The sequence below is a fragment of the Solanum stenotomum genome, chromosome 8 (genome assembly GCF_019186545.1).
Source record: "Solanum stenotomum isolate F172 chromosome 8, ASM1918654v1, whole genome shotgun sequence".
NCBI lineage: Eukaryota > Viridiplantae > Streptophyta > Magnoliopsida > Solanales > Solanaceae > Solanum > Solanum stenotomum.
In genome coordinates this window covers 15,866,048-15,890,473 of record NC_064289.1, presented here as the reverse complement: position 1 = coordinate 15,890,473, position 24,426 = coordinate 15,866,048, and the positions used below count along the sequence as shown (strand labels likewise).

Sequence of the window (24,426 nt, the reverse complement as noted above, 5' to 3'; positions counted from 1 at the left end):
GTTATAGATTATTGTAGTTGATTTACATAGGTGTATTTTCTTCGATCTACATCTGAAGTGTTTTTCATATTCAAGAAATTTTTGGCTTACGTTGAGACTCAATTTTCCACATGCATCAAAATATTAAGATCTGATTCTGGTGGAGAATATATGTCTCATGAATTCAATCATTTCTTTCTTGAGAAAGGAATTGTATCACAACGCTCTTTCCCATTTACGCCATAATAAAATGGGGTTGCTGAGCGTAAAAATCGTCATCTTTTAGATGTCACTCATACTTTATTGATTGAGTCCTCTGTTCCATCTACATATTGGGTTGAAGCTTTGCCTACTGATATTCTATTTGATTAATAGACTTCCATCTAAAGTGTTAAATCTTGAGTCTCCATATTATCATTTTTTTCATAAGCATCCCAGCTATCATAGTTTTCATATATTTGGTTGTGTTTGTTTTGTGCACATGCCTCCTTTTCAACGTGATAAACTCTATGTTCAGTCTATAAAATGTGTTTTTATGGGCTATAGTACTTCACAAAAAGGTTTTATTTGCTATGATCCAAGTTCTAACAAATTTCGTGTTTGTAGAAATGTTATTTTCTTTGAGAATCAATATTTCTTTCCTACTCATGTCTAGTCATCTTTTGTTTCCCCTCTTCTTCCTACTTTTGAGGATTTGTCATTGTCTTCTAAGCGGTTCAAACCAGGATTTGTGTATGAACGACGTCGGCCAACTTTACCCTATCCCGAAATAGATCTGCTGCCTGAGACTGCTCCACAACCAGAATCTGAGAGTTCTTCAAGGTCTGCTCCTCTTGAGCCTCCTCGGCGATCTACTAGAGTGTCTCAAACTCCTAAACGGTATGGTTTTTCTTCTGGTTTATCCACTATCTTTATTCCAACACATTACACTCAAGCTTCCAAGCTTGAATGTTCGCAAAAAGCAATGGAAGAGGGACTTTTGTATCTTAAAGAAAATAACACATAGAACATTGTTCCTAATTGTCCTCCAAATGTCCGTCCAATTGGATGTAAATGAGTTTATTCAATTAAACTTAACTATGATAGAACTCTTGATCGGTACAAAGCTCGATTGGTGGTCCTTGGCAACAAACAAAAGTATGGTGTAAACTATGAGGAGACTTTTGCACCTGTACCAAAAATGACTACGGTGCGAACTATTATTGCCATTGCTGCATCACAAAATTGGCCTCTTCATCAAATGGATTTCAAAAATGTTTTTCTTCATGGTGATCTCAAAGAAGATATTTCTATGAAACCCCCACCTGGTTTGTACTCATCATCTACATCATATGTATTCAAGTTGAAGCGGTCTTTATATGGATTTAAACAAGCCCCAAGAGCTTGGTTTGACAAGTTTCAGTCTATTTTGCTTCAATTCTCTTTTGAGCAGAGAAAATATGATTCGTCTTTGTTTTTTCGAAAAACATCTGCAGGTTGTGTTCTTCTTTTGGTGTATGTAGATGACATTATTATCACAGGAACTGATTCTTCACTAATCACTAGCCTCCAGCAGCAGCTTAAGGATTCTTTTCATATGAAAGATCTTGGTATTCTTACATACTTTTTGGGGTTAGAAGTTCATTATAATTCTTTAGGTGTGTTGTTGAACCAAGACAAATATACTCAGGACTTGATTACTTTGGCTGGACTTCAAGAATCTTCCTTTGTAAATACTCTATTAGAATTGAATGAAAAGTACTGCAATGCGGAAGGAGATCTTCTTCCTGATCCAACTTTGTATCAACAATTAGTTGGGAGCCAAAATTATCTTACTATTACTCGGCCTGATAGCTCTTTTGCAGTTCAACAAGTGAGTCAATTTATGCAATCTCCACACCATCTACATTTGGTGGCTGTCCGTCGCATCGTTCGATATCTCTTGGGAACATCTCCTCGTGGATTATTCTTTCCTAATGGTTCTGAGATTCAGCTTAATGCATTTAGTGATTCTGATTGGGCTGGATGTCCTGATACTCGTCACTCCGTCACGGGTTGGTGCATGTTTCTTGGAGATTCCTTGATATCTTGGAAGAGCAAGAAGCAAGATCGTGTATCAAAATCTTCCACCGAATCTGAATATCGAGCAATGTCTACTACTTGCTCTGAGATTGTTTGGCTTCGTGGTTTACTTGCAGAAATTGGATTTCCTCAATCTAATCCCACTCCTCTCCATGCTGACACCACAAGTGCTATTCAGACTGCTACTAATCCAGTTTATCATGAAATGACCAAACACATTGAAGTGGATTGTCATTATATCAGAGAAGTTGTAGATAAGAGAGTCATTACTCTTCCACATATATCCAGTGATCTTCAAATAGCTGATGTGTTTACAAAGTCTATGGCACGACAACGTCATCAGTTTCTCGTAGGCAAATTAATGCTTTTTGATCCACTGGCATCAATTTGAGAGGGGATGTTAGCATGATTGGACAGATTCTAAATATCTGTACATATCTATGTTATAACTCTAAATATTTATGTAATGATGATAGGAGATAACATAGATTAATGTAGCATATTTTCAAAGATATTACAATTAGGAATAGCATATATTTAGGGATATATAGCAGAATTTTAGGCATGTAAATCAAAATTCTTTCTATTTAATGGAAGAACTCTCATTTGAGAGAACTCATTAAGCAAAATTGACAGTATATACTAAAAAGTAATACCTTTTACATTTTATTTGTTACCTTTAGCATCATGAGAAAAATCATTTTATATCTAATATTAAACCTTTCAATTGAGTCGGTGGCTTGGTTTTCGGCCCACTAAAACTGACCCACTGAGGGACCGGCACACGTAGTAATTGTACTTGGTCGGTCTGGTGTTTTTTTGCCTCAGCTCAGCAGGACTAGCCTGGTAAGGGAGCACTAGGTGGTTCATCGATTTACCGGCCTGGTAAATGATTTTTTTTTACAAAAAATAAAGTATAACTTTCATAAATGACATAGTGTAATTGACAAATTACATCATATCCCTACTCTTTCATTAATTACAAAAATTCCTTGAATTTTGTATAATTCGGATACATAATTGTGACGCTTGATACATTAAATCTAATACCATGAGTATCAATTTGTTGCATCAAATCAGGGATTAAAAAACTGAATCCCACCCATTACGCTTATGTTTCTTATTTCAAACAAACAGGCAGTGACAAATCTTAACAGAACAACTAAATTCAATTTCAAATTATTCCTCCATGTTCATCAAAAAAAAATTACAAACTTGATTCAAAAATTTTTTGTAACAAATTAAAAAATTCAAAATTCACTTTTTCATCTTCTCCATCAATTCAAAATCGTGAAAAACTTCAAATTTGAAATCTAACTCCCTGTTGTTATTATCATCTCTCTTTTTTTCCTTGCAATCTAAACTGGTTTATCTTGATTTTCTAGAGTCCCTATTCATCGAAGAACCTTTCTCTGATACAATATGAATTTGTCGATCTTGTTGAGACATTTCGAAATCTGAAAAAGTGAGTGAGGTATGAACGATACAAAAGTAATGGAATTGTTGTTCCTCTTTGTAATGGTGAAATATAAAATAGAGCACAATTTCAATTTCAAAGTAAAGAGATCTGATAAAAAAAGTTATGGAATTAGTTGGTGTGTATTGTGAATTGTTATTTTTCAATTTTTACTACATAAAATCGTGATACATTGCTATTTCTAAAGGTATCTATGAGTTTATTATTGATAAATTGGTATCTAGTCTTTTTAATGTATCATGTTTGTAGTTTTGTTTTGTCGTTTTGATGTAAATATGTAAGTCATGATACATTATTAGTAAAAGACGCGCTCGTATTGTAATTTTGTATCTGTGAATTATGATGTGGTCATTATTTTATACAACAGACAATATGGGTGGATAAATACATTACATTGATGCTACATTCGTCAAAATTATGTGTGTCGAAGTTCAAAAAAAAGATACTGAAGCTCAAGATGTGGATATGTAAGTCATGATACATCAATAGTAAACGACGAGCATGTACTGTAATTTTGTGAGTTATGATGTGGTAATTATTTTGTAGATGATTGTAGGTGATACATGTAACAAAGGGATTAATAATTGCAATGTATTAAATATATTTGTATAACGAGTGTGTGTATGACTGATTTATACAAAATGTATCAGGCTAATATTGTGTATCTGGTAGACAATATTAATAATGTAGCAATTAAGATGTATAAAGTACTTGTTGTGATCAAGAAATTATGTGGATGATACATTACTATGTATCAGTGTTGGAGTTTCTGTGAATCGCTTAATGATATGGTATTTCATATAATGTATCACTGACTTTTTTAATGTTTGTAGGTTGTACCATCGTCTAAATTTATTTTTTCAGTTTGTGAAGCTAAAAGAAGATACATTATTTGTCTTGAGCAAAAAAATGTATAATTGTGGATATTTTAACTAGACGAGATACCATGCGCACACACAATTACTACTTTAAAATGCAAGAATTTTACAATTATAAATGTCGCTCTTCAATATAAAAATTTGTTCATTGTAGTATCAGATAAACAATCTGTGACATGTTGTGTTTAATAAAATCAAATTTGAATGTACCACATTGCAATAGAGAGTTTATGTGTATCTGATACATTCTAATAAAATAAAATTTGAATGTACCCCTAAAATTGTGTATGATACATTACTTTTATAATTTTTGCTTTAGGGTAAAAAGATATGATAACGAAAGATATGAAATTACATGTATTGTATTGTGTAGTCGATTTTTTAATTTGTGATCTCGAGATGGATATATTACTCATGATACATTACTATTTCTAAAATATTTAGTAGATTGCTAAGTATTGTAATCGTACCTGATACATTAAAGTAGTAAAAAATGCTCATAAGGTGTTTGATTTTTGATCGATACATTATTATTTGATTTTCGCTCGATACATTAATTGACAAACTTCAATATCCTGTCGTTTTCTTCACATAAATTTTCCGACGATGTCCACGGCAACAGACGCCAATGATAATATACCTAACGTCGACGTTAGCCCAAGCGACGGTGTCGATATTGTAGATGAAAAAGCTAAACAATTCTTTTAAAATAAACGACAATTGAAGAACTGAAAAGAAAAAAATTGACGAAGAAATATTTCTACCTCTTTAGGAACTTGAAATCGATGAACTAGAGAGAGAATATATTTAAAATTAAAAAAATGGGGTGATGAATGTAACTGCCGATATATGGGAGTGATTTTAGGCGTTAAAATAGGAACAAAATCGTTGGGTTGGAAGGGTTGTGAATAATGTATCCAGAAAAGGAGAGAAAAAGATAAAAAGGGGATTTTTTAAATATTTGGAAATGGTAGGGAATTTTAGAGATTATAGAAAAAAAAGTTGTGTAGTTAGGTAATTTATCCAAAAATAAATCAACTTGACCGTTGGGGGACTTTTCATAAAGTGGTCATTGGCCCAACGGCAACTTCATGAAAAGTGGCCCNGTGATTTTAGGCGTTAAAATAGGAACAAAATTGTTGGGTTGGAAGGGTTGTGAATAATGTATCCAGAAAAGGAGAGAAAAAGATTAAAAAAAAAAAAAAATGGGGGATTTTTTAAATATTTGAAAATGATAGGGAATTTTAGAGATTATAGAAAAAAAAGTTGTGTAGTTAGGTAATTTATCCAAAAATAAATCAACTTGACCGTTGGGGGACTTTTCATAAAGTGGTCATTGGCCCAACGGCAACTTCATGAAAAGTGGCCCAAAATTCAATTTTTTTTAAAAAAAAATTAATATCCTACAATTTTTATGTATAAATACTTCTTACCAGTGTTTTAAAAGGCGGGGGCGTGAGGCTAGACATTTTATGCAGTACGGAGGGAAACGTAAGCTCCGAGATACTGAGCGTAAGTCTTATGGATTTACGGGGTGTAGTCTCATGTATATTCAATTTTATAATTTTATTACTAAGAAAATAAGCAAGAGTAAAACTTTCAATTATTTTACAAATAAATTTTAATAAATAACCTATAATATATAGATAAAAATATTATGATTTTATTTGGGAAAAGTATTAATAACCAATAATGAAGAAAAAAAGTATTACACTTACTATTTGAGAAATATCATTACTCCAATAATAAAAAATATGATTTATAGAAAAAGAAGTTCAAACACCATAAAATAAAATGCTCATGGTGTATGTTTTTATACCTAGGGCTTATGTTTTCACGCTTGGAGCTTATGCCCCCAAATTCTAGGTATTACGTCCTATGGATCTACGTCTTCAGTTTGCTCCCTGAAGCATTTTCGATACGCCCCGCCCCGATACTCACTCGGAACTCACCCCAAAAAACATTTTTGAAAACACTCATTCTTACATTTCATTATTTTTCCTACAACAAATTTCTAATTCTCGCTCAATTTCTTAGTTCTCTCTTAAAGAGATAGCAATCGTATATTATATTTTGCAATTAATAATATCACGTTGAAGTTTTTTAGTTTCAAGTGTTCAATATTACATTAAATTTACGCTTCTTTCTTTATCTCCTATAATTTGGTAAATTCATTCCCTTTCTTGCTTTTATTTACGTGTATTAATTCTTGAATATTTAATTATATTATTTTTGTATTTATATTTTTATCATTTTAATTTGCATAATGGATACGATTAAAAAAGTAGGTAGAAATGTTAAAATTTGTGTTCGGGAGATAGTAGGAATCCAGAGCAAAAAGGGAATTTTTTTCTCTCAAAAAACATAAACGGCACATCAAAAAGAAAAATTAACCAAAAGGGCAAAATCGCTCGGGGCGGAGCAATTTCCTTCTGACAAATATTGACGTCGTTGCCCCGTTAAAAACTTGTTTCCGTAAAATCGCTGTTGTGGCAGCGATTTTGTCCAAAAAAAAAATTGTTTTGCAAACATCGCTTCCCCTGAAGCGTTTTTCTCGATTTTTTTTTTAAAAAAAGAAAATACTGCTATGGCAGCGTTTTTATCAAAAAAGTTTTTAAAGAAAGTTTTAAAGCACAAAAGCGTTTAAAAAAAAAGTTTTTTAAGAAAATCGCTGCCAAGGTAGCATTTTGTTTTTTAATAAATTCGCTCCGGCAAGCGATTTTTAATTTTTTTTCAAAGGAAATCGCTGCTATATAGCAGTGATTTCAATTTTAATTTTTTTTTTCATAAAAACGTTGTCATAGAGCGATTTTTGTTTCTTTACAAAAAAAAATCGAGAAAAACGCTGCAGGGGCAGCGATCTTTGAAAAAAAAATTGGACAAATTTTTATTTAACGACATCAATATTTGTCAGAAGGAAATCACTGATTTTGCCTTTTTGTAAAAAAAAATTGATATGTCATTTATGTTTTTCTAGATAAAAAAGTTATCATTTTGATTCCGGATTCAAGATAGTTGAGTTAGTAAGAAAAAAATTTGTTCCGATAGAGGTTTTACAAGTAAATGTTATTCTCATATGCTTGAAGCACCACCTAGTGAAATTGGAGAAAAAGGTGAAGGTACACATGATATGAGTGGAAGTATTTTATATTTCTATTATATAGGTAGTATATTGTGTGTATATTTAGTATATATTATAAGTATATATATAATCTAATGTAAGTATTTTATATTTCTATTATATAGATAGTATACTGTGTGTATATTTAGTTTACATTATAAGTATATATAAAAAAATATAATGTAAGCATTTTATTATTTAGATAGTATATCGTGTGTATTTTTAGTATATATCATAAGTACATATAAAAGTAATATAATGTAAAAAATCTATTATCATAAATAGTTATAGTTATTTCAAAATTAAATAGATAAAAACACATTATATTGATAATTGACTCAAACTTTCGAATTAATAAACGATGATTTGAAAAAAAAAGTTTGGCCCGTTAAGATCACTAGGCCAAAACCCGAACGCGGCCTTTTAAGCTGAACACAATAGGCTCATGAATTGCGGGTTGGGCCCAATTCGGGGTTTCTACTATGGAGCCTAGAATTGGACTGGCCAATCAGTTGATATCTCGGACCGACCCAGATCGATAGCTCGGTAAGGGCTAATGTTTAGAGCTATCAATATGGGTTGGCCCACCCCATCTGAGCTTATCCATACAGGCTTTGTAATTTGACGGGTCAGGCCGGGCTAGCCTATTTTTGGTGTGGGCCAGAAAATGGTCGACCCATCCCACAAGTACGTGGGCTACGAGCTTTGTTGGGCCAGCCCTCTTTTCTTAAAAGTATATTTTTATAATTTTTTAAATTAAATTATAATTTTAAAATATTATTACAATATTACATGGTGTTAGTGTTACTACTTGTTAATCAAATCCACAAATAAAATTATTTTTATAATATTTATTAAGTTTGATTTCAAGTAAAAGCACAAATAGCTAAATAGAAATATTAACCTAATTGTTTTCCAATAATCATAATAAAACATAAAAACTATGACAATAATCCATAGGCTACAACTTATGTAGTGATTCCTAGAAATTTTAGAAATTTTTTATTTTTTGTAGTACATATTTATAAACATAATTTGTATTTAAATTGTAATATTTTAAACTTTAAACAGATTTTGAGTTTAGACTCTTGTTATTTTTAATACTCTATTTTATTTTTATTTTTTAATTAATTTTTATTTATCCCACGGACCGGCCCTATCCATATTTCTCAAGCCCCACACATCGGCAGGCTAATTCAGGCCGGGCTAAAAAGCCCTTTTCTTAAATGGGCTTTAAAAATCGTAGCCTAGCCCTATCAAATCATGGGTTAGGCCAGCTCGGCCCAATGGGCCTAGCCCATATTGACGGCTCTACTAATGTTAATAGGCTGGTCTGGCCGGGCCCAACCTTGTTAACAACTTTATATACGTAATAAATATGTGTGTATACTTGTAAAATCCTAGAAATTTTTTGAGCTAAGACTCGAACCGTTCTTCGTAGTGAGTGATATTTTTGCAAGGAATTTAAAATTTCTTGAGTATTAAGGTCACTAGATAAAGCATCTTGAGTTCCAAGAAGAACTAAAGAGAAAACATTCAAGTCATTCTTAAGTTTTGGGTCAACTTCAAACGACCATAACTCCTAGTACAAGATGAGTTAGGTGAGCTACAAAATAGAAAATTAAAGCCCTTCGAGTTCTCTTTCCAACGCCACCAAGTTTGCTCAATTCTGTTCTCTGAGTAAAAAGTTATGATGGATTTACCAACGTCGCACAAACCTGGCAATAGCTTCGCGACGCAGAGCCAACACGGACCTCACTGCCTGGTGAAAAATCATTCCGACTCCCAGCTCGTTTTAATTATTTCTTAAAGGATATTTTAGTCCTAAAAACCCTTAGGAGGTCATCTAAATTGCCCTAAACGAGTAGAAAATCAATTTTCACACATCAAACCCTCTCATCCACTCCAAAAATTCTACACTCAAAGGATTCAAGAAACGTTAAGGCTAGGGTTCATCTTTCAAAGGTTTTCCTTCAAGTTGCTTCAAGAGGATAATTCTAAAGCTTCCATAGTGTTGGGTTTGTTCACCCACACGCCAATCATGTTAATTTCAGCTTTAAATTTGTTCTAAAAGTTGAAGCTTTGGTGTTCTTGTTATGTATTCATGAATTTGCTTTCGTTCTTGAATTGGGCTGAGATTGAGGAGTTCTTGAGGTTAATGTGTCGATTTATAGAGGGGTTAGAGTTAGATTCTTGTGTACATGTGATGGTTATCTGAATCTAAAGAAAAGTTGAGCAAAAGAATCGAATTTAGACGATTTGGGGTTAGAAAACAAATGAGACAAAAGTCGGGAAAATCTGGCACTTGGCTCCGTGACGCGGACCTGCCTCCCCATTTCATAAAGTTGTCTTCGCGTCGTGGAGAGGTCATGGACCTCTCTGCCTCAAAAGTTATTTCACGACCAATTATTTTAATGCGTCTCCGCGTCGCGGACTATTTTCCAAGTAGTGATTTTTTTTATCTTTTCTCATGTTTAGCTATCTAAAATCAATCCTAAACATCATGAGATCTTTCCTATCACAAATCACAACCTTGAATCCATAATTCAAGTTCAAGAGATAGTTAAGAGTAGATTCCAAAAAAGACTTTGAGTTCCACTGTGAATTCTTTGAGATCAACTATCGAATTGAGCTAAGTTTTGAGAAATAAGTATGAGAATGAGAAGAGTCGTATACATGAGTTCCTTATTGATAGTTTGACACTTGAGTCAAGTCGTTCATGCCCATAATTTCCGCATGAACTCCATCAGTTTGGTATCATTGAAGTTCTTGAATTCCAAGTATTTAAGTCTATCTATGGTTATTGAAAACCTTGAATTGAGTCGTTCAAGTTCATAATTCGGCGTGAACCATACTTTTAAGAAGTCTTTTACAAACGTTTTAACTTTGTTTTAAGACTTAATTAAGTTTTGAGTTGAGTAAAGAGTAAAGAGTAAAGCTTGAAGTTCATTTCTTCAAAAGTACACGGTGACTAAGTAGTCCCAAAGAGATTTAAAAAAATTTCACATTTAAATAAGAATGGAAACTGAGATTTCCAAAGAGTTTTCGGGATAGTTTTCAGAAAAGAGTAATCGTTTTCTAAATGAATCAAGAGAGGAAACTGAGATTTCCAAGGTAGTCATTGAGCTAAGTTTTTTAGCACAAATCTCAAATCACAGAAAAAGTATGTTCTAAACATAAGAGCTAATATTATATTTTTGGGAGTAGTATTGAGCACCGATATGGGGATGCGAGTTCACATTAACTCAAGTTTCCATAAACCATGTAGCCATCATGGGTAGAAAAGGGTCATACGTTTTAGATAAATCCTTTTCACATAGACTAGTGGATCCACTTAGTAGTTTAGGTCCTATACCATGACAAGGTATAGGATGACCTGGGTAGCGTGGGGCTAATAACGATGTATCATCATTATAGTTCTTAAGTGATGGTTGTCGGTTAGAGAAACTCCCACAACAGTAATTTCATGGTTCCTCAAGGGGTTGTGCTTAGTATGGATAGGGGTATGGGACTTCATTCATGTATTGCACAAGTAGACTTTGAGAGGGATCATGATATGTCTTTTATGATTTTATTATTATGAGTTGACAACATGTTTTAAACAGTTTTCTTTTTCTTTATATTACACTTGTTTTAAACTGCTTTATAATGAAATGAGTTCAGTTATGTTAAGTTGAGTTGAGCCAGGTAAGTGTTTCAGTTCCCTTCAGATTCTTTTCAAGCTTATGTTTATGTTTTAGAATTTCCCTTACATGCTCGTACATTCCACATACTGAGCCATTTGGCCTGCATCTTCTCATGATGCAGACACATGTATTCAGGATCATCAATAGGAGATTTGTTGATACATCCAAGAGTTCGAGTTATCTATGGTGAGCCTCCTTATTTTTTGGAGGATTTCATTTACTTTTAAATTTAGTCAGGATGTCGTGGGTCTTGTCCCGACTTTCATCTTTATCAGTTGGAGGCTTCATAGATAGTCAGTATAGTTGAGAAGTCTGTATTATTCATTTATTTTATTAAATGTTTTAAAGACTTAAGTTACCTATTTTATGGCGAGTTGAATATATTATTTTATTCAGAGTTTTTCATTTGAGTTAAAGCTTTGTATTTCAGTTTCATGAATTTTATTCAGTTTTTAAGCTTTTGCATGCTTAAGTTAGTCTTCCGCTTGTAGCCAGCCAGGATGAGTGTTCGCTTGGGGACCAGCAATGGTTCTTGAGTGTCGGCCACGTCCAAGGTGTAGACTCGGATCGTGACAATACTATACTAATTTTCTATTACTTTGTTTCTCTAGAGTATAAGTAACAAGTTGTCGTTTGGTAGTTAGTAAAGAAGCAACTTCATAACAATACATGTATAAGCTATGAAAAAATTATTATACAATACATGTATAAGCTATGAAAAAATTACTATCTTATACAAAATAAAAGATAGAATAATTAATACTCGCGTGACCGATAATATTCAAATACCCGTAAAATCTTCACCTTTATGTGGCTTCCAGATGAAGAAGATAAAGGTCAAAAATGTCTTAATAGCTTCTACTCTTTAGATTTTTATAATGATGCACACGTCCTTTTATCTTCCAATATTTATATATCCTGGTCGTTTACCTTTATATTTTTTTACTTTACTCCGTAATTAATTCATACTCCTACTAGCCTCAATTATACATATTTACGCATTTTATTTTATAACATAACTTTAATTAAGAAATATACTTGAATTCATGAATAGATAAGGGTGCAATTCTTTTCCAAACTCTGCTAATTTGAGATATTTTATACATCGAATTACGTTTTTAAATCAAAATGATAAATCAATAATAGTAAAAGGGAAAAACAAAAACTTAGAATCAATATTGGTGTGTGTATATATATAAATATATATCATTGTATATATTAGTGTGCGTTGGGGTGGGTGGGATTTCCTTTTCACGCAAGTCAATTAGTTGAATTATATTCTATAATTAAAATTAAATACTCTAATAATAAATCATCTAATAATTGTGGAATAAAATCTGGCCCTCTTGGCTTGTATTTTCCTCTTTAAGGTCCCTTTTTTCTTTATTAATAAAACTAGCATTAGACATATATTGCGAAGCGGAATTGCTTTTAAAAAAAGCTAACAATTGCGCAATAAGATCTATCACTTCGATATACCTAATAATATTATGTTAAATGATTTCATGACAAACACTTCAAATTATTTGTGTAAATGGATTTGTCAATTATTCCAGTAATGACATAATTTGGAAATTATTTACCATTTTTTTTATTGAATTAGGTGTTAAAGGCGACAAAACTCTATCTGGCGTTATTTCTCATGTCCAAATTGCTATTAATAAAATTATATTTTGGACATTAGAATCTGTCTGCCGTAATAATTTATAAAGCAATGCATATTGCTTGATGAATTATAAAATTACGTATACTATAGAAAATGTTAGTACGTAATAAGATCTGATCCAAAAATATATATCTAAGATTATAAAATCTGCACTATGTCATACATGATTCACATATAGGGACATATATTTATTTTTATTACCTCTCTCCGGTTTTATTTTATGATCCACCCATAGCACGAGTACATATATCAGTTTCTATTACTTCCTTTGCTTCAATTTGTTTATCTGATTTGATTTGACATGAAATTTAATAGAATAAAAAGATTTTTGAATCTAAAGTAATGATAAAAGCTTGCAACATAATAATAGGAAAAAACCTCGCTCCGCTCTACTTAACTTTTTTTTTTTTTCATTTTCAACCCTCTCTGATATTATTTTAACCTAAAAATAGTGGACACAAACAAATATGGCAACAGTAGAATATCCTTTTTCTTATGAATATATGAGTATTACACAGGATGCTATATAAAAACACTTAATGTGTCTTAACAAGAAAGGAGAATAATGCAAATACAATGACAATTGTATAGTTATAATGGATAAGAAAGAATAAAATTATGTCGTTTATGAAATAGAAACAACTATTCTCTAATAGGTCATTCATGTGGGGTAATTCAGATCAATATTACTAAACAAATAATACATATTTATTATATGTTTAATTTATTAGTAAAAGGAAAGAGACACATCTATTTGAGTTGTGTTTCTTTAGATTTACAAAAGGTTTCTCTTTCAGAGAAATAAGGTGTCTTTTCCTCAAAACAGAAAAAACATCCATTAAAGTTATCTCTAACATAAAGCGTTTGGAACTATCTTTTGTAACGGGTACGGTTTAATCTGTGGTTTTATATGGTATAGTTCATTTTTATATGAAATTATACTTTTTGATGAGTGANCTCAAAATAGAAAAAACGTCCATTAAAGTTATCTCCAACATAAAGCGTTTGGAACTATCTTTTGTAACGGGTACGGTTTAATCTGTGGTTTTATATGGTATAGTTCATTTTTATATGAAACTATACTTTCTGATTAGTGAAACGAATTCAATGATCCTGCAAACTATGTATATGATTAAATTCTTGATAATCTTATAGGGTTAAATTAAAAGTGTATAGAATTTACTAAAATGTCCTTTAGAACATGTTTGAATAGATCCTATAACTTGTTATAACCGAAAAGTCACAAGGGAAAACTACATAAATGGGCCATAAAATTAAAAATAATTACAAGTTCATACCAAAACTCAAAGTCATTCTTGAAATATTCATTCTCTCATAAATAATTACAGTGCATACCCCTCATTCATTAAGAGTGATAATTTTTGTTTAACTGTTATTAATGTATCAACACTTATATTATTGTATCCGTTTGAGGGATTTCTGTAATTATAAACTTACAAGGGACAAATGATAATTTTGCCTTAAAAGTATGTGATTTATGTCCTTTGCCCTAAATTTATTTACACTATTTAATTTTACATTTTCATGAAAATTTCGACCTACCAAAGTCGCTTTATTAATTTTATTTTTTTTTTGTAAAACCCTCAGTGCTCTAGAGGTTGATTTTTGTAAAATAAAATAAAGGAAAAAGGGTTTGTTGTATTCCATAATTTTGTTATTTAGAATTGATATATTTCTCGTTATTAAAGTGACTCATCTATACTCCTATAACACAAATGACTCATATTTTTACACTAAAGAATGAAAGAAAAAAAGAATAAGAAACTCAAATAACGATAATCATAATAGATCATTTATACCCCTACATGGATTTTTAAAAAATTAAAATCATAAAAATAAATTCAATTTTTTTTTTGCTCTTGTTTGATGAAAATGGTATATGCAATGTGTGTCATTTTTAGAACGATATGGGTATATATGAGGCACTTTTGTAACAATAGGATATATATGAGCCACTTTTGTAACGACGAGTATAACCAAAATTGAGGAGTGAAATAATATCTTTAATGGTCACTCAACTAAAGATTATTTGTCACACAACTAAGGATTGTTTTCGTAGAACAATTATTGTCATCATCAGTACTTCCCTTTGTGTTGCATTCAACAATTGAATTGGATGTATTTGAGATCTTAGCCAAAGCTAATGATACTCAACTTTCTTCTTCTCAAATAGTTTCTAAAATGGCTTGCAAGAACCCTATTGATGCAGCCAATAAGCTAGACAGAATGCTTTATCTACTGGCTACTTATTCTTTGCTCACTTGCTCCATTAATAATAATAATAATTATTATTATTATATTATATTTAGAGCTTCTCTCTTTGTGAAGTAGATATAATTGTTTTAATTTTTCCCTTTTGAAAGTACCAAGAGATGTCTGTTGATAAATTAAATGGAGTAATAAATGATTATCTTATATTATACTCCCTCCATTCCTATTTAGTTGTCCATTTTAGAAATGACACAGGATTAAGGTAACAATTATTAGCATAGTGAAGTTACAATTTTACTCTTATAGTACAATTTACAATTTCAAAATAAATTCACTCAAGATAACTAATTAATGTTGAAAAGTTCATAAGTTTATTTACTTTATTTATGATAACTTTATTTAAATAAGGGTATAATAGAAAAAAATTTGTTGTCCTTTCTTAATTTGTCAAAATGGATAACTAAATAGGGACAACTAAAAGAGGAAATATGGACAACTAAATAGGGACAACTAAAAGAGGAAATATGGACAACTAAATAGAAACAGAGGGAGTATTATTTACTTCTTTTTAAAATAAAATAAAATAAAACAATAGTGGTGGTGTCAGTCTTTAGGTCCTCCATAATTACTTAAAAGGTTTTTCTTTTTTCAGACTTTTATATCACCTTTTTAAAATTTAGGCGGAATAACCTGAGAGACCTTATATTTGAATCTATTTGTCCGTTGAACTCTTATACTCACGACTTTGCCAACTGAATCCTTAAACTTACTAAAACACAATATTTTTAACACATATGACCATTGACCTAACTTATGTGACACTAATATTGCTGTGATGGAAAAATATTTGACTGCACACGCCTTAAAGCGAGTGAATATATATTTTTTATATTAAAAATTATAAAAAAAAAATTAAATTTAAAAGGAGATAAAGTCAACCCATCAATCTCCTATCCCATCCCACTCCCTCGCCTGTAACTTTCTTCTTCCTTCAACCCCCCACCCCCACGCTGTCCTTCTTCCTTGAAACCAACCACCACGCCACCCTACCCCACCCCCTTCTTCTTCTTCTTAACACCCGCCCCCCACCCCTCACCCCACCTAGCCAAATCTCTTTTCTCAACCATTTTAGTTTCTTTAATTNTTTCGTTTGACTCTAAAAAGGAAACTATAACAATTAAAAGCTAATGAGGGGTAGGTACTATGGTAAAAATACTTATGGCAATTGTTACTTCTTAAATTGAGTGCAAAGTTTAAACTGAACAAATAAAAGTAAATACAGGGACAAATAAAAATAAACAGAAGGAGTACATACTGTACTAATTTTCTACTTTTTCCTTCTAAAGTATAATCAATATGGGATTGTTTGGTAGGTGGTAAAGAAGCAATTTCATATGAAAATTATTATATTATGCTAGATAAAAGATGAAATAATTAATATGCACATAATTAATATCTATCTGCATAATTTAACCAACTTCCGAACAATCTCAATTGATTGATCAAACACCCATAAAAATTTGCACCTTTATGTGGCTTCCAAGAAGAAGATAAAGGGCAAAAATGTTTATCATCGAAAATTAGCTATTTTTCCAAGAACAATTCAAATAGTGGTTGAACAATTAATTCACAAACGAAAGAGTGGCTATGTAGATGGCTTTTGTTATACTATATATTGCTCCCTTAAGAAAAAATTATCTAAATATACAATTTATTTTATTATATTCTCTAAAATTTCTTATCATATTATAAAAATTTCTACTTTCTTCTATTTTCAATACATAACTTTACAGAGTGTATAGATCAGATACATAAATTTACGTGATGTATCACTTAAATACATAATTTTATGTGATATATTTGTCATATACATCACTATATGCGATGTATCAGTCGGATACATCACTTTTACGCGATGTATCAGTCGGATACATCACTATGCACCGATGTATCGGGATATTGGGTAATGTATTTGAAATTGATACACAATGTAATGAAATGTTGAGTGATCTATATGAAATTGGGAACGCCGATGTATCGGGACATTTTGGAATGTATCCGAATTCCATAAAATATTTAAGAAATTTTTATAATTTTTTTTAAAAAAGAGTAAGAATATGATGTAATTAAGCTCCCGTGTATCGAGACATTTTGGAATGTATCCAAATTCCATAAAATATTTAAGAAAATTTTATAATTTTTTTTTAAAAAAGTAAGAATATGATGTACTTAACTTTTAACACTATAAAATTTGTTTAAAATTCCCTTTATTTTAATTTGATATCGAATAATCGGCTTAAAAAAGACGAAGATCGCCGTTTTCATTGCGTAGGGACAAATTTTGTGCCGCTATTCTGACGACTTTGCTACAGTACCTATCGAAAAACTCAAATATTTTAATTTTTTTTATTTTATTCAAAGATATTGATGGATATCTCCTCGTAGATGATGGAACTTTTTGAAAATCAAAATCTAATTAAATATATGGAAAATGGTCAAATATACCACTGTACTACTGCAAATAGTTTACATATATTATACTTTTGGTCCAAATATATCCTTACCGTTATACTTTGGATCAAATATACCCCTCATCCGTTAAATATTTGAATCTCAATCTTAAAATAGACAAGTGAAGGGTTGGGACTAATTTGAAGTACCCATATCCTTTTGTCCAAACCAACACCCAAAATAACCCACTGAACACTTTTTTGCCCAAACCCATTTATAAGCAAACAAAAGCACAATCAACTGTTTGTCAAAAACATTACTAATGGATTAGCTTCACGCAGTACATGAATTTGGTTTTTTTAATTACTGTTTTCATTTGTTTTGTCAATTAAAAATACAAAACGTTGAAAAAAATTCCAAACTTTCTAAAAATAGTTCACTATATGTTATTCTTATTGAGTTCAATGTCTCGGTTTAATTCTGAAATTTTTGAAAGTTCAACTGATATGGTGCTTGAAATTTCATTGGTTTCGATTCACCCGCTAAAATTATAAGCCAGATTCGGTGGAGAAGTAGGAAACGAAATTGTTGGGTCTTCAAATCGACATTCATATTTATGGCCGAATTACTTCTAAAATTTGTGAATGGAAGTTGTTGTAAATCAATGGAATATTGAAAAAAAATTGGGTTAGTATTTTTTTTAGCTGAGATTTTCTCTTGGCGGATATTATTGAGATAAATTCAATTTTGGCCTTTTGGGTTCTTTAAATTTGACGATGAATTTTAAAAAAATTCTAAGTTATTCAATAATTTTTCACTGTTGTTGACTCATCAAATTTTCAAGTTGTTGAGATTTTGAAGTGACTGTGTGTGTTCGGATGTTGAGAATCATCACTTAGATGAATACGGTTATTATTGAAGTGGTCAAAATTGAATCGAAGATTGTTATTTTCTTGGCATTACTCCATTGTTGTATGTTGATATTAGAAGCTTTATTGGGTTGGGTTATGGTTATTTTGGGTGGTTGTTTGGACAAAAAAGGATATGGGTACTTCAAATTAATCCCAATCCTTCACTTGTCTATTTTAAGATTGAGATTCAAATATTTAACTGATGAGGGGTATATTTGACCCAAAGTATAACAATAAAGATATATTTAGTCCAAGAATATAACAAAGAGTATACGTAAACTATTTGTAATAGTACAGGGGTATATTTAGCCCTTTGCCCTTAAATATATTATATTGAGGGCTTCTCTCTTTGTGAAGTAGCTATAATTGTTTTAATTTTTCCCTTTTGAAAGTACCAAGAGATGTCTGTTGATAAATTAAATGGAGTAATAAATGATTATCTTATCTTATCTTATATATTTTTTACTTCTTTTTAAAATAAAATAAAATAAAACAATAGTGGTGGTGTCAGTCTTTAGGTCCTCCATAATTACTTAAAAGGTTTTTCTTTTTTCAGACTTTTATATCACCTTTTTAAAATTTAGGCGGAATAACCTGAGAGACCCTTATATTTGAATCTATTTGTCCGTTGAACTCTTATACTCACGATTTTGCCAACTGAATCCTTAAACTTACTAAAACACAATATTTTAAACACATTTGACCATTGACCTAACTTATGTGACACTAATATTGCTGTAATGGGAAAATATTTGACTGCACACGCCTTAAAGCGAGTGAATATATATTTTTTATATTAAAAATTATAAAAAAATAATTTTAAATTTAAAAGGAGATAANAATTTTGATGTGCCTCATGTTGTCCAACATGCCCCTACCTATAACGGTACCTTCTCATTCTTTTTTTTTTTTCTTAAAGAGGGTTGATATATCCTCAACGTTGTCATTTAGAGTTGATATATCCTTCGTTATAAAAGTGGCTCATATATACCCTTATCGTTATATGACTCATATATACTCTATCATTACAAAAGAAGCTCATATATACCCTTCATCTAATAGAAGTGAAAATGTTAGTTTTAAATTTATTTTTTTGACTTAAATTTTTTTTAAAAATCATGTAGGGGTATATATGATCCTTCTAGGAAAGTTGAATTAAAAAAGTACGTGTAAGGAGGATCAAATATATCCATATGGATTATATTCTTCCACAAAAGGAAAAAAGGTATATGTGAGTCATTTGTATAACAATAAGAGTATTTATGAATCACTTTCATAACAAGGAGTATATCAGCTTTAAATAACAAAGTTGAGGAGGCCATTTTCCCATTTTTCTTTTAATTTATTGATACTTATTTTTGTATTAATTTGTTTGTCTAGTTTTCATTTGGTACGGATATGTTTAGAAGTGTTCCAAAATTTATACTTCATTTTAAAAAAAATAATTATTGCAGGGTTGGAACACGTCGGGGGAAATATGTTTGAAAGTGTTCCAGAAGGAGATGCTATTTTTATGAAGGTATGCACGTACCTCAAATTAATTAAAAATTAGTGTGAAAAAAGGTTGTAGAAAAAGTAATTATTTATAACAACTTGTTGTTTCTTCAAAATATTGATATTTTGTGTTTATTTATATTGATGGAAGTGGATTCTTCATGACTAGAGTGATAGTCAGTGCGTGAAGTTACTGAAGAACTGCTATGATAAGTGCTTATACTCCTAGATGTTTTGATGATCTCCTCACAAGTGCAGGGACCTAGTCCTCTGCAGAGTATGAATACTCTGCCAACTAGCAAAGTGTGGTACAACTGTAAAAGTTGTCTGCGTCAGAAAGTTGGTGAAGCTGCAGAGTACTTCACCAATCAGAAGCAAAGAGGTTGCTTGTACGTTTGGTAATAACTCTTCATGGTATATTTCAAACATGAGACAACAATATTCACTCATTCATTCAAAGAGAGAGTCTTTCAAGCTTCAAGAACAGCAAGGGACTTGATCGATTGCTTCAAGAGCTTTTTGTACCAGCTGTTATTTTGTTTGCTTGTAATAGTTCTAATATTGTAAGATCCGTTCACTTGTGAAAGAAACGTTTCAAACTTGTTTGAATCATTGTAAGAACTAGGCTAAGGGTAACTTAGGTTCTTACTCTAAAAGTCTATATTAATCGGTTAGGATTAGTATAGTGGGCGGTGTTGTATCTACTCTGGCTCATCTAAGCAATAGGAGGTATTGCTTAGAGTTGGGATTAGTAGACTAATCTCGGTTTGTAAACTTGCTTTTACTTTTGCTTGGAGAAGATTAGTGAAAGAAGTTTGAAAAGTCATGGCAGACCAGGTTGTGGTTTTACTCTCTTGAGCAAGGAGGTTTCCACGTAAAGTTGTTGTGCAATCTTTACTTTCAGCACTTTGTTTATTTTCTGTTATTGTAACTGTGCTGAGGACCTGGTTCCATAGAAAATGTGGACGTATACATTCCAACATGCTATAAAGCTACACGAACAGAAAATGGGAAAGTAATAGTTATTGAGAGTATTTTACCAGTAAAACCTGATAATAGCTCTGTGATTAGCATTTCGCAATTTGACATGATCGTGTTGGCTGATACTCCTGGAGGCAAAGGGCGTACTGAACATGAGTTTTGAGCACTCACAATTGAAGCTGGATTCAAAGAAATTAACTTAATTTGTTGTGTTTGTAATTTTTGGGTCATGGAATTCTACAAGTAGCTTTACCTCTACTACTTTACTCTAAATGTCATCCATTAATATTATTGTACTACTTACTTTGTTTCTCTAAGTAATAATTCAATTATCAAATGCTCTTTAGCACTTCTAAAATTTGAGCTTCAAAAGTTCTTCAACGGTAGATTTCAATAAACATCAACTCAAATCTTCCTCTAAATAACTCAAGTTAAATATAAGTTGCTTGTTTCAATTATTTTTTTTGATATATTATTCACTCAAAGCAATTCACATTTGCGGTCAGTCGAATTTTAAAATTTGAGCTTTCAGGTTCTTCCTTGATAGAATTTGGACTTCCATTTGACTTGTTCATTTTATTACTACTAAATAAAATGATCGGTATTTCATTAATTTTTATTGGTTTTGTTGGGAGAACAACATCAAGAGAAAGAAAAATTATGCATAGCAAATTCTCTTATAAACAGAGGAAGATGATGAAGAAAAAACAGAGGAGGAAAATAAAGTTTCATGGTTATATTCAGTAATAAAGCAATAATTAAGCTATTTTAAGTAATAAAAATGACCGAATGATCACTTTGTTGATTATCTCCAGATCATGTTGGTGTATATCGCCTGTGTATATTATGTATACGTACAGCTTCGTCTGTTAGGAGATCGACATAGAACATGATCAAACCAGTATTATCTCAATGTAGTGTACTTCCATCTTTTAGCAAGCTTGATCACTTTAAATTTTGTCCAATCTTGTATAATCACATATTAATATTCGCATCTACATTTATATAAACATTCTTTTTGAGGATGTACTGAACTTTAAATGACGACTCAAAAGCAGATATTTGTAGGCTTCCCTTTCTCCACGAATCACAAGCACCAATTAACAAGCGACACGACATGAATTGAGATGAGTAGTCTTGGTGAACTGAGTTCAAATTAGACATTATTAGTACTCCCGCCTTTTAGATACGAGACGTGTTAATTTGGGTCTTTTAATTAGGATGCCTTTTAGAGGAAATTGGGTGGTATTGGGTTATGGAGCGGATAGTTGGTTTATAGGTTAAAAAAAAAATGTCAAACGGGTTTGATGTATTCCGACCTCTAGATGTTGATTTTTGTAAAATAAAATAAAGGAAAAAGGGTTTGATGTATTCCTTAATTTTGTTATTTAAAATTGATATATTTCTCGTTATTAAAGTGACTCATTTATACTCTTACTGTTACACAAATGACTCATATTTTTACACTAATGAATGAAAGAAAAAAAAAACAAGAAACTCAAATAACGATAATCATAATATACCCCTACATGGATTTTTTTAAAAAATAAAATCATAAAAATAAATTAAAAATTATTTTTTTTGCTCTTGTTAGATGAAAATGGTATATGCAATGTGTGTCATTTTTGTAACGATATGGGTATATATGAGTCACTTTTGTAATGATAGGATATATATGAGCTAACAAGGAGTATAACAATTCTAAATAGCAAAATTGAGGGGTGAAATAATACTTTAATGGTCACTCAACTAAAGATTATTTGTCACACAACTAAGGATATATTGTTTTCATAGAACAATTATTGTCATCATCAGTACTTCCCTTTGTGTTGCATTCAATAATTGAATTGGATGTTTTTGAGATCTTAGCCAAAACTAATGATACTTAACTTTCTTCTTCTCAAATTGTTTCTAAATTGGCTTGCAACAACCCTATTGATGCAGCCAATAAGATAGTTGTTGAGGCCATTCAAGCAGTGAAACCTAATCATACTCATATCTCTGTGGTTATTTCACAATCTGATTTGGTCATGTTGGCTCAAACTTCCGGAGGCAAAGAGCATTCTCACTAGGAGTTTCGAGAGCTCGCAACTGAAACTTGATTCAAAGGCATTAACTTTATATGTTGTGTGTCTAAATTTTGGGTCATGGAATTCTATAAGTAGCTCTACCTTTATTATTTCACTCTAAATATCATCTATTAATTATTCTCTTTTTTTTTTTTTTTTTGTCCATTATATTTTTTCTAGTTCATATTAAGTGAATTATTGGGTCTTTTTCAATATAATTTAAAATAAGTGAATTGCTCAAAGTTCAAGAGAATTAATGAAAGTTTTTTTTTCATATTTATCATTTATTTAATGAACTTCTTTTAACATTTTTCAAAATTTTCATATTTCGACTAAAGCATGGCAAACATGAGTCAATTACCAATTAGTATTGGCCCAGACAAAGAGGGGAATTTTACACATGCAATGCAACTATTGTCATCATCAGTACTTCCCTTTGTGTTGCATTCAACAATTGAATTGAATGTATTTGAGATCTTAGCCAAAGCTAGTGATACTCAACTTTCTTCTTCTCAAATTGTTGCTAAAATGGATTGCAACAACCCTATTGATGCAGCCAATATGTTAGTCAGAATGCTTTATCTCTTGGCTACTTATTCTTTGCTCACTTGCTCCATTAATAATAATAATAATAATGTTAGACTCTATGGTCTTTCACCAGTGGGAAAGATGTTTGTTAGTGATAATGAAGATGGTGCATCTTTGAGGCCTCTCTTGGATTTGCTTCAACAGAAAGTAGTCATTAACACCTGGTAATTGTTTTCACTTATACTATACTTCCATAGTTTCAACTTATTTGTTTGAATTTAATTTGTCATCGTGTTCAAGAGAATAACAGTGTTTGATATTGTTGTTGAAAGGTAAAAAAACACTTATTTTGAGAAAAAAAAAAGAAGCAAATAAAGCATTTGGTAAATCAGTAAAACTACTTTTAAATGGAAGCAAGAACAGTTTTCTGTTGTTGATAAGAATCTAAAAATTTCTGCAAGCAGAATTCTACTTGTTGTAACCAAAGTGGCTCAATTTTGCCTTGATGGACTTATAGTGACAATAACTAAATGATAAAATTCAAATTATTCACAAAGTGCAAAAAAGCAAATTAGATCATATCTAACTCCTTTCTATCTATTTTTTGAAATCATAAGTTTGGATTAAAAGATGCAGTTCTTGAAGGAGGAGTTCCATTTGAAAGGATTCATGGTGTAAATACATTTGAATATTTTAAGACGGATCACATTTATAATGATGTTTTTAACAAGGCAATGTTTAATCATACAACTCTAATGATGAAAAATATACTAGACAAATACAAGGGCTTTGAGAACATCAAGACTTTGGTTGATGTGGGAGGTGGTCTTGGATCCAACCTCAAGATGATTACAACTAAATACCCAACTATTAAGGGCACTAATTTTGATGT

At 31.2% G+C, this 24,426-nt stretch overlaps 2 protein-coding genes and 1 pseudogene across 2 annotated transcripts in view; all 3 read left to right on the top strand.

Moving 5' to 3' along the window:
* Positions 1-21,184, top strand: part of LOC125872243 (caffeic acid 3-O-methyltransferase-like) — a 31,054-nt pseudogene extending 9,870 nt beyond the window's left edge.
* LOC125874421 (caffeic acid 3-O-methyltransferase 1-like) overlaps positions 1-24,426 on the top strand; it is a 124,839-nt gene that overhangs the window by 31,529 nt on the left and 68,884 nt on the right. The gene's annotated exons all lie outside the window — the stretch shown is intronic.
* LOC125872242 (caffeic acid 3-O-methyltransferase-like) overlaps positions 23,346-24,426 on the top strand; it is a 4,317-nt gene continuing 3,236 nt past the window's right edge. The window contains exons 1-2 of the mRNA XM_049552959.1: positions 23,346-23,758; positions 24,151-24,424. Coding sequence (XP_049408916.1) covers positions 23,346-23,758; positions 24,151-24,424 — 687 coding nt within the window. The remainder of the gene's footprint in view (positions 23,759-24,150; positions 24,425-24,426) is intronic.